Here is a 16,417-nt window from a genome sequence, read left to right as displayed (position 1 = left end):
GCATTGTGTAAATCTAAAAAAGTCTGTTTCTATCATTTTTGTACATTAAAACATCTTTTAGCAACAGAACAGTTGCGTATACAGCCGAGCTTGTTTCTTCTAATACTCTCTTCACTTTTCTAATGAAAGTAAGATATGTGAGGTTAAATTCACCCTGCAGCTGTTTCCTCATGTTTACGTCCATCTCTCTCTCTCTCTCTCTCTCTCTCTCTCTCTCTCTCTCTCTCTCTCTCTCTCTCTCTCCCTCTCTTGTTTTTCTGACCCAGTGTTTTCATTTCTCTTAATCTGATTTGAGGTCACTGGTGTCCATCTGTAAACACAACGGATCACAGCACAGCTTCAACACAAACATCACATTCCTTAAATCCCTGCACACATCCCCACTGTCCTCCTGCGAAACTTATAAAAAAATCAAGATTTTCCAGAGTTGGAATTAACACTTAAAATTCCCTGATATTATCTGGATGACGTGTATGTGCCGGACATGTCTGAGCGGCCAGTGCACTCTGTGTCTGAACCGATTTGTAAGTTAATTGTAATAAATGAAATTAATTTGATGTATAGTTAAAACAAACAAAGACAAGAACATGCTGCATTTGACATGTTTTATTCTAAGAATTAAATGCTGTACTTATGGTCAAAAAACACCTAAAACATTCATGTTAAAATGATCAAACGCAAAAGAAATAATACGGTGAGTTGATCACTTAGTAAAGTTAAAAAACTTAACACAAAACACTCACACAAACAGGGACAATACTGATCAAATACTGGAGACTTCACACTGCAGTCTGAGAAAATCTCTCCTGTTTTCAATTCAGCATGAACATTTCAATAACATTTTTATTTCTATTTCGTTACGGACTCACATATCGGCTGTATCTTTAAATAGTGGGAACGTGTAAAATGTTTACAAGTTCTTCAAGCTCGGTCAATTCTTCACAGGTAAGTCAAAAAACGAGTGCATTAACACGTGAAGGAATAAAAACATTCATTTAAAAGAGAGAGAGAAAAAAAAACTATCACGATAACGTCCGTCTGTGATTCCAGAATCCCTCTTTATCCGTCATACAGAGCTCGGTTAGGAGAAACAGGACTATTGTGATTCACAGGAATTCAGATCAGACTCACAAAAGGCACATGAAGACAACGACTGCAGCTAGGGATCCTTGCGATTGGCCGTGATGTCATTTCCAGGCTAGTGCGGGTGGGGTTGGGCGGACGGGGGTTCAGGGGCTGTCACGGGAGGGCAGGAGTGAGATTTAATACTGTTGTCTTTACTGACCGCCTCGTCGAAATCCAGCTTCTGTCCGTTAACTTTGATCTCCAAACAGCCGTGATAATACGCTGAGACGGGAGTGTTGGACAGCGGAAGGTCTGCACAGAAGAACGGACAGAGATAACTCGGCGTTTCTTTGAGTTATTATTGCTAACAAAAATGATTCAAATCTTTTTTATATTTTTATATGTTAATTGACATCACATACAATGTAGGTTTATATTTTAGATTATTTTAAAAACTTGAAATGTAGCTTTAATATTATTAGATGAGGCAAGAAAATGAATATAAATAAAAAAGAAACAAAACTTGAAATTAAAATCCACAAAGCATGTAACAAGATTTAAATTATAAACATAAAACCTACAAAGCCTGTAATGAACTTATCAAATAAAATTAATTTAAAATAAAACAATTAAATCGCACTTTTCTGTCTCACTGTCATGGTTTCAGGGGAAATGTCTTGGATATCAGACCGACCATAATGGACCCAAACGTATTTTTTGTTTCTTCCAGAAAACACTTCAACAGTTAGTGATCAATAATACAGCACTCTACACACTTTTGGCCAGATGACACAGGAAGTTTTTTACTCCACCATTATATCTTTAATTGATTTTAAAAGAAGTGTTATTTGAACAAAATCTACTTTTCGACTCCGACAGAAATCTTTAATAGGATGTTTGATGCTCATTTCTGCATTAAAGGGATTTTAATGATTGATTGAATCCAGATAAACAACATGACACAGGTGAGAGAAGTTTAAGGGGATAGCATCACCTGAACCATGCAAATCATCCTGGATGAAAAGCACACAATCTACTGGTTTAGATGTTCGAATGGCGAGATCTAGGGCACATCATTGACACATGTATTGATCTTATGTCGCTGGTAAGTGGATTTAGCTGCCAACAACTGAACTGAACTGACTTTTTGACAGTCAGTGAGATAACAAAACTAGAGTGAATACACACCTATTCTGGGTCGCATTTACAAAACTAAAGTACGACGCTGGGTATAAAGTCGTTTCTATGCAAAACTTTGTGTGTATATGGATGTGAGTGGTGGATATGATCAAATTTCACATCGGGTTTCAACTTGTGTACACAAGTTCTTGAGTTTATGTGAAGGTCCGTCCAAGTTTTATCCTCTTGATATCTCAATAAAAAAGGGAATAAACAGAAACAGAAAGGCGCCTCATGTATCCATTTTTCTGTCTAGTATAATAAACAACAAATGGGATTTTGTAACGACATCTTGATCCCGTGTCAGCCACCTTAGTGGCAGAAACAATATGGCGGCTTCTATTAATGTGAGCTCTCGCTGCTCGACTGTGTATTAACGTTTCCCCAGCAAAATGTGGATTTGCTGCACTAGTAAGACCAGCGGAGACACATTATTTACATTCGGCAGACTTAAAACGCACATATACGTCGACCAACGGTATTAACGCACTTTTGGCTTATAACCGTGCATGTGTTTGTGCCAAGGCACGTCATGTTTCTTTACACAGCAAGATCGCCATCCACTGGCCTGGCGTGCATACTACTGCGCATTTATCCGTTTCATGGATCCGTGTGAATACAGACCGTTTTGATAACGCTGTCAATTGCACGTGAAACTTTTCAAAATCACAAAAGAAAAACTTTTTCTGATCATTTTTGGATCTTACAATGAACTTGGCTTTGAAATAGAACTGCAAGTCTCTCTTCGCTGACAAACCAGTCTGTCTGCATGAAAATCAAGTAATCGTACCTGGAAGTCCTCCTATATATGTTTGCACAGGGTTCTGCAGGGTGTTGTTGAGTTTAGATAAGGCCGCACTCAAAGTCTCCGAATCGCTGTAGGACACCGTGGAAGAGTTTGCTGTCAGCTCTATCCGCTCCGGCGAAACTCTAATTTCTACGAGCAGACGTTCTGGATAACACAACATGAGCGACTGAAGCACGGCCACAGAGACGCCATCCAGGAACACATGCAGCTCCTGAGACGAGAAACACAAGAGCATCGGATCAGACTTCTGTCTGAGTTCCTCAACGGTGTTACTACTTTGTGAAGTTTACCGCATCCTCTGGTCCTTTTGTTACCACGGCAACAGATAGAGGGACGGTGTCGTTGGTAACCATAGCAAATATAACACCAGTGCTGCTTGAAGGGCGAATTGTCATCACAACATCCACTAACCAGCTGTCTGATCTGCCTAGAGAAATAATCAATGCTTTTCATCAGACAATATTTGGGGTTTTAAACCTTCTGATACCCTTGAAAACCTGATTTTTTTGTAAAGAATTATTTTGTTGGTAATAATAGACAGCATGCTGTTCTTCTTATGTTCTATTATGCATGATTAGTCAGACCGAAGCTGTAAACTTACTGTACTCTATGTGGAATTGAGCGAAACCTCCACCTGTGAAGAACGAGCCCTTCTCAACATACAAGTAGCAATGCTTGCTCTCCTTCTCTTGAATCACCCCCTTCAGTCCTGACGCACCCTGATTCATGAGGTTCCAGCCCCGAATGCAGCCGTCCAGCCTCCTGTTGATCTGATCAAAAACATAAGTAGAAAAACCATACTAAGGATACTTAGGACCATGTGATATTTCAGTTTTTCTTTTTTAATAAATCTGCAAAAATGTCAACAATTCTGTATTTTTCTGCCTATATGGGGTGCTGTGTGTGTACAGTAATGAGGGGAAAAAATGAACTTAAATGATTTTTGAAAATGGCTGCAATATAACAAAGAGTGAAAATTTAAGGGGGTCTGAATACTTTCCGTACCCACTGTATATCAAACTTAAGTAAGTTAAAAAGGGTCCTTTCAGTAGTTGTATATTAAATATTTGAATTTATTAAGAGTCGTTTCATGTCTATCCTTAACTATAGAAAGTAATTAGTAATAAGTAATTAAATACTTTTTGGAAAGAGTAATTATTACAATATTCTAGTTACACTATTGAATATGTAATTACTAACTAGTAATAAATTACTTTTTCAGACTAATTTAGCCAACACTGGATATTACATACAGATTACTGTTAGATAGAACCTAAAATGAAAGATATCTGTGCAAAAAAATCACCCTGAATGAGCTCATACTTATTTAATTGTGCAGTCACGCAAGCGCAATATCATAGCAATAAATTTTTTTCTAGAAAAGTGCATGTCATGCTGATTTAATACAACTGTTAAATAAATAAGAAATTAATTTTATGATTTATTTTTATTTGTCTGTTTTCCTTAATTTTTCAAAGAAAATATATACAAAGTATACAGCCTGTCTTTCGTTTCTAAATGAATACGATCAATGAATCAGTGGCTCATTCATAACATTTTACATTTTTTTTTACATTTTAGGCATTTGGCAGACGCTTTTATCCAGAGCGACTTACATTGCTTTATCCTATACATTTTACATAGTTATTTGCAAATCCCCTGGGATCAAACCCACAACCCCTTACCACTGAGCTACAGGAAAGCTAAGAGTCATTAACTGCATTTCTTAACGAATTCGGTGAATCTAATGAAATAATGCCATTTACCGCCACCTACTGGCAGTTTTTAAATCCTCAAAGAATTTGAATAGTATTAAAAAAAAGGTAAATAATAACAATACTTATAAATTGATGATAGTTTCCCCCCCAAAGAAAATTCTGGTCATTTACATTAACTTACTCTTATGTCGTTTCAAACTTGAACTACTATTTCTTTGGGTCTTACATTTCTTAAGAATGTTAGTAACCAAACTATCCATCCATCCATCCATCCATCCATTTTCTACCGCTTATCCGAACTACCTCGGGTCACGGGGAGCCTGCGCCTATCTCAGGAGTCATCGGGCATCAAGGCAGGATACACCCTGGATGGAGTGTAACCAAACTATTTTTGTCTTAAATTATAATAATAAAAACAAAATGATGGCCGTTTTAGCTTCTGAACATCTGAAGCTACTTTCTGTATCATCTTATCATGGCTTTAAATTATATTTTGGCCCCAAATGTGATGTGTGATTAAGTTGCGATTAATCATGTAATTAATTTGATTAAATGTTTGAATCCCTCTAGATTTAAAAGGTGTTTGCTTATAAACGTGATTTACGGGTTTGACGAGACTATGGTTGCGACTTGGCACTCCAGCGATGTAGACTTTAGCTTCCAGTTTAGTAAAGAGACGTTCAGGACTGTTGATACTCATGATGGCTTCTTTGCTGATCTTCACACTAATGCTGCCCGACAGCTCCTCCACTGAGATCTACAGCAAACACATCAACAGCACATTCATTTAACAGGAACAAACTGATATCATCGGAGATAACGTCTTTTAAACATTGTCCTGAACTTACCACATGCCATTGGCCATCATTGATAGCTTTGCCTCCGCTAGTCACTTTGACAGAGTATTCGTTCTTAAATTGGACCTCGATACGGCCGCTTCGCAAGCCCAACATAAACCACGAGTCCGTTCCAGACTCGGCGTACAGTATCACGCCTTCTGGATCGAATGTGCGGAAATCAAATTCAGCGGCAAACCTGCGTCCACAGTCACAAATACAGACCATGATATCAAATGATACAAATCAGGATATACAATAATATATTTATTAATGCTGGAAAAAGAAAGAAACATTCACATTTTAATAACGATTTGTAATATTTATATTATTTAAGGGATGATTCACCCAAACATAAAATCGGTCATTATTTATTTACCCGCATGTCATTCATAACCTATAGATGACGTGCCTTGCCCGAAGTTTACTTCCGATGTGTGTTTATTTATTGGATAGTGGCTGATAATATAACCATTTATAATTATATAATTTATTTCAATGTGAATTGATGTTATTATTTTATTGTATAATAATTAATTTAATTATTTGTTGAATTTTGTTGTATGTTCATTAAATTAAATAAACAATTTGTTGAATGGGTCCCGAAGTTTGGTCGCATTTTTAAAAACCGTATGGGACATTGACATCTATGGGTTGAACTTGATATCGCAGTCTAAATTCAAAATATTGGCGAGGCAAGTTTAGCCAAGTAACGTTTTTCTCGGTTTCTTTTGCTTGCTATCAGAAATAATCCGTAGGAACTCCATTCTTTAAGTTTTTCTAGAAGAAATTGTTATGTTCGGGCCACAAATAAACGCATGCGCAGAAACATTTGCAATGTTTATGTTTTTGCTTTAAACTCGTCTATTTATAAGAAAATATTTTGAAAAATGTCATTGGTTTCTTGTTCATACAATGCAAGTCAACGGTCTATGTCGTTTGGTTGCCAACATTTTTACCAACTTCTTTTGTGTTCTTCAGAAGAAAGAAGGTCATAGAGGCTTGCAATGACATGAGTGTGAGAAACAAAGATCAGATTATTCAAAAATAAATGAATGAAGATTTCAACATCAGTTTCACTTTATGTAACACTTAAGCTAAAACAAGCCTCGACATGGTAACGCTTCTAAACTCAGTTTGGTTAAAGGTAAACAACATTTCTAATAACAATGGCAGTTTGTATACCTGGTGTCTGGCTGCAGAAGGAAGCGCAGGTATATAACAGGTAAACCGGAGAACTGCTCTCCCAGATAAAGCATTTCCCCATGTTTATAATCATGTAGATCCAAACACTGGGGAATATTCTCACAGTGGCGTCCGTCTTCTGCCAACTTCACACCCTTCCTCCCGTCACAGTAACACGAGAAACTCCCGATTGAGTTTTCACACTCGCCGTAACACACGTTCTGCTGACATTCATCTACATCTGCGTGAAAAACACTCACAGCATGTTATGGGTTTAGTCTTAGACATACTATAAATCTGTGGATGAAATGGACCATTTGTGTTTCAATTATGTCAAGCATCTCAGTGCTTGAAAGAAAAAGTGACCAGATGGTTTGCAATCTCATAAGCATACTCATAAAACAAAATCACGGATTAGATTGATTTTTTTAGTTGTTTCTCCTAGACATCAATGAGATTAAATGGAGAGCAAATGAACTTTTTGCTCTTTTGTGCCTCAGATATTTCTGACAAATCTGACAAATGTCTTCATTAGAGTTTCAGAAGAGATCTCAACAATGTATTACAGTTTTGAATTTACTTTGATTAAAATTTTAAATAAGCTTTTATTTTTAGCTGTTTATTTTTAATGTTCATTTTAGTTCAAGTTTTAGCAATTTTGGTATATGCTGTTGTCATTTTATGTCTTGGTTTCTTTTTAATGTTGCTATATAAGATGAATCTATATGAATTAAGTTTGTCATTATAATTTTACTTGCTTTTTGAGGCAACATAAAACTTTTCCTTGAGTTAAGTTTCCAATAATTTTGACACCAATATTATTTTTGATTTCAATGAACAGGAATGTTTTCAAAGTTTTAATTTTAGTTAACAAGATCTCAAACATTTCTTGTGAAATTTACCCAAATCCAGATTATTTTACCACAACAATCTTAATTCATTTTACACCTTTCATACACTTTGTTTTAAACAGATGTTACATTCGTTTCTGTTTTCATTTCTCCTAAGCAACTTTAGTATCCGTACTGTGTGTGTGTGTGTGATGTTTTCTCACCCAAACACTCTTTTGTTATCGAGTTGTACTTGAATCCTTTCGGGCATCGACACTCAAAGGTACCCGGAGCATTTATGCATCTGGAAGGTTCTCCACATGTACTTGGATACACGATACACTCATTGATATCTGGAATCACACACGCAACATTGGACACATAAGTTAAACATGTGTGAACGTGCATGTGTGTATATTAAAAGCCGCAACGTACAGCCTTTTTAAAAACCGACTGAATCTGGAAGTTCTTAGAGGATGAGACGCCTGGAAAAAAAGTGTCCACAAATTTGAAAACAATGTTACACAACAAACCTCCTGACTGTCAATGTAAGCATGTTGTGTGTGTCCGAGTGCGCTTGAATTAATATGAAAAAGATGTTCGTGTTTTCCTCGGAACAAGATTTCTGCGGTTTCAGTTTTACACGGGACCACACAGATGAACGGGAATCATGTTTCCCTTTTACAGGAAAATCACAGAATTCCTGGAACAGCTGTTGGAGCTCAAACTCATCTGGCAGAAGAGGAAAATCTACTGAAGTTGGATCGCAACCAAACGCTCCAGCACAAAACCGGTGGTGGTTCACGTCTCGCGGGAATGCAGTGAAGCATGCGTCTCTGCTCACCGATGCATTTGGTTTTGTCTTGCATGTAAAAGCCTTCCTCGCAGCTGCACATGAAGCTGCCCGGGAGATTGCTGCAGGTCTGGCTGCAACCCGCAGGGAAATCTGCATCCTCGCATTCATTTATATCTGAAAACAAATAGGGCGAAGACATGCAGTTATTAAATCAACAAAGAAAAAGCATTTCGCAAGACATCCATTTACAATTATTCTAACGTTAAAAGTAATTGCACAAGTATGATGGCTTATGGCCAGTTAGTGGCGACGTCATCCAACTTGGTTCCAATGACCTCAAAGCAAAGTTCCATTTCAACATAATGGGGTGACTGAACTCGAAACTCAAAGCCCAAACAAAAATAACATCAATCAGTGTGCCAACTCTCACAACATTTACCATTTGGGTCTATACATTAAGTCTAATGGTCACAAAACGTCTTTCACTATTGTAAAAGTGTTAAAGAGTGTAAAAACACTTTCATTTTCTAATAATAGGCCGCTATTGTTATCTTACTTCTTGACTGACTGTCTAATGATTCGTTCGGCGATTCATCTGTCTAATCCCCTCCTTTCTGTCAGCCTACTCTGATCTGATTGGTCAGATGGTCTAGTCTGCTCTGATTGGTCTACCGCGTGCAGTGTCGCAAAGGGAATGTAGGCGGGCATTACACGGAGTGACGCAAATCTGACCCGAAACTGAAATACGAACGACAGACGACTCGTTTGCGTGATTCAGATTCGACTCCTTTATTCCCTAGCCAATCATTTTGTTAATCGTTCGCTTTCGGCTTGAAAAACTGGCGGACTGCTTGCAATCACACACACGGCATGAATTGTAATTTTAACAACATTGTAATAGTTACTGTTTAAACATACAGCTGGACGCCTTTCAAGCGATGTGTAACACTGACCTCACATTCAGCATGTGTCTGTGTTATTGACTCACCCTCCTTACAGTGCGGACCCCTCCAGCCGGGTTTACACAAGCAGGTGTAAGATCCCTTACCATCCACGCAGCGCTCGTAACCCTCCTTATAACACGGCAGAGGTAGACACTGGTTACTGATCTCTGAAAGCAAAACCGAACATGACAAACAAGCCCTTCAACCTAAGAAAATATCAATACTACTGAATATTATTTTGTGCAGAGTTTGTTACCTCGAATGCAGGTCCGGAGGTTCTGAGGATTATTGCCTCCCACTCGATGAAACCCCAGACACTCTACGAACAACACACTCAGGATTTTAATGTGGAGAACATCAGGACTGTGATGAAGTGATTCAACTGAATATTACAAATTAACCATGTTTAAAAAGTGTCAAAAAAAACATGGTTATTTTGAGGTAGCCACACTTTTACTACAGTATGTTTCTTTCAGCTTAAAGTGTATTAAAACCAGAGTTTTGGGGGTTTAAACCGTGGTTAATTTGCGTAAATACAAATATTTCCCCTTTCATTTTTTTCGCTTTGACCATCGTGATCGTATTTGTTTTTATTACTGTAGTTAATCTTATTTTTATAATTATTTTTAGTTTTTAGAGACCTCACTTTTTTCGCCTACAACTCCACTCCTAGCTTTCAAGCAAATGTACTGTACATGCTAGTTTTGAGCTAAAACATCCTAGCATTGAGCTAAAACGTGCTAGCTACATGCCAAATTCTTGCTTAAACGGGCTTGCTTCATGTTAAAACATGGGAACATTGTGTTAAAACAAGCTAGCTTTATATTTAAATGTGTTATCATTTTGAAACTGCATGTTAGATGTTTTAAACTTATCTTTTTCGCCTACATCTCCACTTCTAGCTTTTAAGCTATAGCCTATGTACATGCTAATTTCGAGCTAAAACATGCTAGCAATGAGCTAAAACGTGCTAGCTACACGCCAAATTCTTGCTTAAACGGGCTAGCTTAATGTTAAAACATGGGAACATTGTGTTAAACAAGCTAGCTTTATATTTAAATGTGTTATCATTTTGAAACCGCATGTTAGATCTTTTATGTAAACATCTTGGATGTTAAAGTCCAAATGAAATGAAATGTCACAATTCCAATTTTTTCATGAAATATTGCTGTGTTTATTGTAAATAGTTGATCGACGTGGGTCATTCTCTTTCTTCTCTCTTCATGCGTTACTAACAACATCCGGGAACTATTGAGAGCCTCCATGAACCGCCATTGCTGTGAAAAAAACTGCTCCATTGGAGTCAACGGAGTTGACGCAATGGCTCCCTCAGTCTGCTGCAAATTGCATTTCAAAATTTTATACATCCAATGCGTCAAAATACGAAAGTAAAATACGATCGCAACTTCCGGTTCACGGGGACTTTAACATCATACAAGATAATGATCAAATATATTGATATGAAAATATCAAACCTAAAGCATTCCTAACTTTTTTTAAACTTTAAGCTTGTGCAATGCGTGTCCAAAGAAATGAGAATGAGATCGATTTCTTCCTCTTACAGCAGCGTTTGCAGTTTGTGAGAAGTGCATGTTGTTATGAAATGACTGGCTTTGAGCCCAAACAAGCTTCAGTCACAGAAAGTTTCACAATCAGATTAAAGCCTGACAGGCACAAAAGCACAAACTCATGCATGTTTTCCCAGAGATCATCTGACGCAACCGTACCCTCCCCATATGAGCAGCACAATCACATAACACAATACCCAGAAACATTCAGATTTCTCCACAGTTTCCGTTGTTACTGTTACAAAAATAAGGACGAACTTACCAATATACCTGGGATAGAAATATTCCTGAAAAATACATAAACAATCATTATCAGATCATTCGTTGAGCAACAACGCACACCTGCCTTAAATCATCAGGATTTATAAAACTATATTATCAAGTGCATATACAAACCGGTCGCAGATTGTTGATCTAATGAGACATGGGTGAGAACTCACCGTTTCTGGGAAGTTCTCAAAGATTTCTCGCGCCTCTTCTTTATTGCACATCTCCTCGATACACTCTCGCTCCAAATTCCCTTTCCTGCTCTCTTCAAACCCTGCGTTTGCACGTCTGTGTCGCGAAAGGAACTGATGCGCTTTATTCTGTGAAAGAACTAAACGCACATAGACGTTACGTTCGCATGTATTATGAGTAAATTCTACTGTACCGTACATATTGGTCCTCCAAAAAACTCAGACTTTTTACAAACTTCAATTATTTTACATTATTATATGTTTTGTGGGACATATAAACACAAATACTAGTATAGTATATTATACCATAAAACGATATATCGATTCTGATTGGCTGGAAGGTGTGCATTGAAACCGTTTAATGCACAGGTAATATCAGTTCGTTTGATCAACATTTTAAACAACTGAGCAAAATAAAATTTTCACCCGTCCGATAAAAAATGACACTGTAAACATCGCTTCACGTCGGGTGGTTCGTGGGCTCCACCTCGTGCCTTAAAACGCTTTAATGCACAGCTAGCCGTGGATTATCCCTTAAATATAATATAATATCATTTTTCTTGTGCAGTTAAGATTCTGCCCCACATGGTGCTGCTAAAGTTAGTTTGAAGTGTTTGTTGTTTTATCACACATATGCATTTGGCAGACCCTTATATTTAGATGTACATTTGGCAGACGCTTTTATCCAAAGCGACTTACACTGCATTGTACTATACTGTACATACATCCATTATTAGTTAATTGTATGTTGTGAACATCTCTGTCATACACTGACATGTCTGTGTGTGATGAAGATTGTGTTTTCTTTGCGTTAAAGTCACAGTGAAATGAAAAATGACTATGCTTATTTTTTCATGAGATATTGCGTTTATTGTAAACAGTTTATCAATGCGTGTCATTTTCTTTTTAAAATGTGTGTGCCCTCATAAAGTTTAGTAAAGATCTGAAAATGCACTTCCGTCCTATAATGACTATCCAACTTAAATGACGTACGTCAGACGGCATGGGCGGAGCATCCATTAACTCCTCCCCTTCAACTGTCAGTCTGCTGCCAGTTCGATTTCCAGTTCCTGTTTTTATACACCCAATCAAATCACAGAGAAAGACGAAACCCACGCACATTATTTGTCTCATTTGAAATTTCACTCGGAAACGCGTCGAGATACGGAAGTAAACGCGATCCCAACTTCCGGTTCACGGGGACTTTAATATCATACAAGATAATGATCACATATATTGACATGAAAAAGCATTCCTGACTTTTTTTTAACTTTATGTTTGCGCAATGCGTGTCAAAAGAAATGAGAATGAGACCGATTTCTTCCTCTTACGCGCCGGTTCAATAGTTTGGCGATGACGTCACGCCGTGTTACGCTTGTAAACATTATAACGTAACACGCGCGTTCTGTTATTTGTGCTAACGCGGAAATACTGTAAATAATGCGAAATACTCACATATCTGAACATCGGTGTTTACACTTTAGAGTGTTTTTTTTTTCAGTTTAAAAGACTGAGACATACCATAGATGTTTCGTGTCACGCCGTATATAACGGTAAGTTAACTATGCTAGTTAAGTCCAGAATGACGTCGTAAATCATGATAAAATCGACGTCAGCACACTTTACCTTTAGCACCAATAACTGAAATAACAGTTTGATCTTGATCACGTTGGTCACGTTACAACTTGTTACCGTGTTCAGCAGGACGTCACATAATATCGGTCTATAAAACATTATTCCGAGCTCGCGATGTTGAATTTACTCACAGCTATAAGAGGCACAGAGTTCAGCGGGCAGCAGCAGCAAGATGAGGCCGAGCAGAGAGCCGCTCAGCGCCGCGACGCTTCCACACATCATCCCGCTGTTTGATTCACTCGATCCGGACACTTTCCGCTTCAGATCCGCGCTGGGAAACTTTACTCCCGCTTAAAGCGCGTCGTGTGATCGGGACAGAAGAGCTCAATCTGATCCGGTCTGATGTTGCGCTGTTGCCACTTCAGAAAACACACAACACCGCAGGTCATGGGTTCACTACGGCTAACTAGCCCACTGTGGACAAGTGTAGGTAAATGTGCGAATGACACAGGTGAGACCCAGAAGGTTCAGATAATAACATTTATTCACGGAGTTTATTTTAGATTTTAAGTAGCTAATGCATATTTGAGTTTTATAACGTGGGAGGTCTATCATCTCATTTCTTTTTCCTAAAAAGCAAAACTATTAAAAGAAAAGCACATTTTGCTGTTATTCCCAAAGTCAAAGACCCCAAACATCACAATATCTCCACCTAACTGTTTTTATTGCTACCTTGTCATGAGAAACATCCCAGATTAAATGAATACCTGCAAAAATGAATTCATCAGTTGAACAATATGACCAAAAAAACAAACACAATCAACAACAAATATATTTTTATTGGGGATATATTGTTTTTTCTCTCCTTGACTCATTTTTGATCTCGGTAATGTTTTTTCTATAAAATATCCTGGAGATGCATCTTCTCCGGTGTACTTTAAAAAAACAAAATATTTCAGAACAAGTCAAACACGGAAAATGTACATTTCCTATCGCCTACATTTGCATCCACGGGTTAATCTTTCAAATCTGTACACAGATCTACATAAATACTCTTTAAACACAATGTTTCCTGTCTGAGGGAGTCTGTCATCAGAGTTCCCTCATGAAAAGTGAATCAACAAAACAGTTTTTCAAAACTGACATTATTGCATTATTCATTTATACTGTGCGTCTGGTTAAATTTGGGAGTTTTTTTCCACAAAAGCATAATTTTGTGATATAAAAATAAATAGCTTTTCAATTTAGGAAGAAACTAAGGACTGTTTTGACATATTACCAATAAAACATGCATCAAACAAGGCAGGGGTTCTCAACCTTTTCGGCTGCAAGGCCCCCCATTGTATTCAATATTCAAAGGCCCCTCCCACTCACAAAATCTCTACCCAATCAAATATATAAGAGCTTACTATTAACTGGAAAATTTATAGAAATGGCCAAATAGTAAGAACTATCTGGGTTTTTTTTCAATTTTAAATGTATTTCAATCCTAGTTTTGTCAAATTAAAAAATATTGGTCATCTTGAGGCCCCTGTTGAGAACCGCTGAAATAAGGACATAAAGGTCATTAATCCCTGTGTGTTAATATACATGTACAACAATACATTAAAAATGTGTATAGACTCAAGAGCTGAAAATCTACTAAAAACATACTCGGGGGATATTTCACTCAAAATAAATGTCAGATCATCAATAATTTGCATAAAGAAAACGAAGCCTGTACCACATTCAGACAATTATTTACAGATGACAAATGTCCAGACCTTTTTACCTCTGAGGTTGTTCCCTGCAATATAAATTTTTCTATTTTTGGAATTCTCTTTAAATCAACCAAAATATGGTGTAAAAATAATGTATTGCAATAAAAATAGTGTTATATTAAATCAATATAAAAAGTATAACACTACCATGATATATAAATAATTTAGTTTTTCAGTTCATTCACTGGAAATAGAAAACCCACAACTTTGTCGTTGCAAGTACTATCCTTTAACAATTGAGTTTCAGTTTGGAACATATAAATAACATATTTATAATAATTTGCATTACAGTTATGACAAATAGTTTTTTTTTGCACTAGAATAATGGGATAAAAGTGTCATGACAATAATGGCCAAAAATCTAGAGTGGCTTTTTTCTATATGCAAAATCTCCTTTTTTCTTTCTTTTGATTTTGGGGTGAAATATGATCTAAGATCATCTTGACAGGTCTTTACACACGTTGTATGTTGCATGCCGTGAGAACAGAAATGTTGTAAAAATACAGAGAAAAGCACAACCTACAGAAAGCAACACGCATCAGAACGTATAAAACACACAAACACAAAGATGTATAGATCATTCTTTTGTACAAAGGTAGTTAGGTTGGGTTTACACTGGGGTAAATAACTATAAAATCATGATTCTGTTTAACAAGAACATTAAAATAAACTTGTGTCATGCTTTAAAACACAAAAGTACATTTCCCATAATGCAGCATTACTTCAGCTTGCTTGATGATTGGCTGACATGTAAAACCATGGGGTGCTTGCAAAATGCAAAACAACACTGAACCGTCTGAATGAAGGGCAGCGTGCAGACACAAAACTTTAGATTCCACAAAATGAAAAGGTGACGATATTAATCACTCTCATTGAATGAGTTATAACAACAGTAACAGTTAATATTGTATTAAATCTCAGGTCCTCAAAGTCTGGTATCTCCATCACTTGCCGAAGGTCTCGCACGTGCACCAGTGAAATGCTGACAGCAAAGCATCCTAGTAGCTGTTGTTTGGTCCTGACGACTGTTCTCAGTTTATAAAAACGTCTATACTTAAAAAATCATAAAAGGTTAAAATGTGCCGTGCGACGGAGCTTCATCGTCCACAGGATCATGTGACGTGTGACATGCTTGGCCACTGTCACAGGGAAAGCTGTTGATCGGTCTTCCTAAAATAAGCAGAGGCACATCTCTTGCTCCTTTCTGTCAATCACAACTTGTCCTGCGTGTGAGAAGTAACCGTGGAGACCATTCGTCGTCAGATGGAGTAGGTGGAGCTTTCTGACTGCTGCCGTATGTAGCACTGGAAGCTCTGGTCACCGATTGGATGCTCCCTAAAAACACAAAGACATGATGTATTGATTTGTGTTTCACTAAATAAAAATAGTTGGAATGTCCTTCTAGAAAAAGTGGGGCAGAACGGCAACAAAATGAATTTTACAACGCCTAGCCCAAGCATTCAGCGACACTGGTTTAGTGGTGATACTCACTGGCTGCCATACTTGGTTTTCCTGAATTTGTCTCGTTTGTATTGCATGTGCTGCTGCTCCAGCGTCTGAACAGCTGAAATGATGAGTCTCAAAGTTTTGTACGTCTCCTGTGGGTCATCGATCACAAACGTTGAGTATTCCTCCTGCTCAGGCCCGTCGTACACTGACTTACTGCCACACGCCTCTGAAAGAGAGACGGACAAA

The 16,417-nt window shown here is 37.5% G+C and overlaps 2 protein-coding genes across 2 annotated transcripts in view; both read right to left on the bottom strand.

The window, feature by feature from the left end:
- Window positions 1-588: 588 nt before the first annotated feature.
- Window positions 589-13,446, bottom strand: pros1 (protein S). The gene is made up of 14 exons (XM_056739078.1): window positions 13,154-13,446; window positions 11,370-11,527; window positions 11,192-11,216; window positions 9,618-9,680; window positions 9,406-9,528; window positions 8,466-8,591; window positions 7,846-7,974; window positions 6,792-7,032; window positions 5,619-5,805; window positions 5,375-5,527; window positions 3,654-3,822; window positions 3,343-3,479; window positions 3,035-3,263; window positions 589-1,377 (listed from the first exon to the last, which is right to left on the bottom strand). Exons 1-14 carry the CDS (start codon window positions 13,242-13,244, stop codon window positions 1,199-1,201), a joined length of 2,010 nt encoding a protein of 669 aa, XP_056595056.1. The 5' UTR covers window positions 13,245-13,446; the 3' UTR covers window positions 589-1,198.
- A 335-nt stretch (window positions 13,447-13,781) lies between these two features.
- The window catches only part of rasa3 (RAS p21 protein activator 3), a 30,535-nt gene continuing 27,899 nt past the window's right edge, over window positions 13,782-16,417 (bottom strand). The window contains exons 23-24 of the mRNA XM_056739067.1: window positions 16,214-16,397; window positions 13,782-16,057 (exon numbers count right to left, since the gene is read on the bottom strand). Coding sequence (XP_056595045.1) covers window positions 15,982-16,057; window positions 16,214-16,397 — 260 coding nt within the window. The 3' untranslated portion in view covers window positions 13,782-15,981. The remainder of the gene's footprint in view (window positions 16,058-16,213; window positions 16,398-16,417) is intronic.

This window comes from Triplophysa dalaica, chromosome 2, assembly GCF_015846415.1.
Source record: "Triplophysa dalaica isolate WHDGS20190420 chromosome 2, ASM1584641v1, whole genome shotgun sequence".
NCBI classification, from domain to species: domain Eukaryota; kingdom Metazoa; phylum Chordata; class Actinopteri; order Cypriniformes; family Nemacheilidae; genus Triplophysa; species Triplophysa dalaica.
This window is presented reverse-complemented; position numbering and strand designations above follow the sequence as displayed.

Excerpts from the sequence above, each read along its gene's own strand:
- pros1 (XM_056739078.1), bottom strand. The coding sequence starts at position 13,244 with ATGATGTGTGGAAGCGTCGCGGCGCTGAGCGGCTCTCTGCTCGGCCTC. Across the intron at positions 9,681-11,191 it reads TTTCTATCCCAGGTATATTG|AGTGTCTGGGGTTTCATCGA; the intron begins GTAAGTTCGTCC and ends TGTTGTTCGTAG. Across the intron at positions 3,823-5,374 it reads ACCATAGTCTCGTCAAACCC|ATCAACAGGAGGCTGGACGG; the intron begins GTAAATCACGTT and ends GTTTTTGATCAG.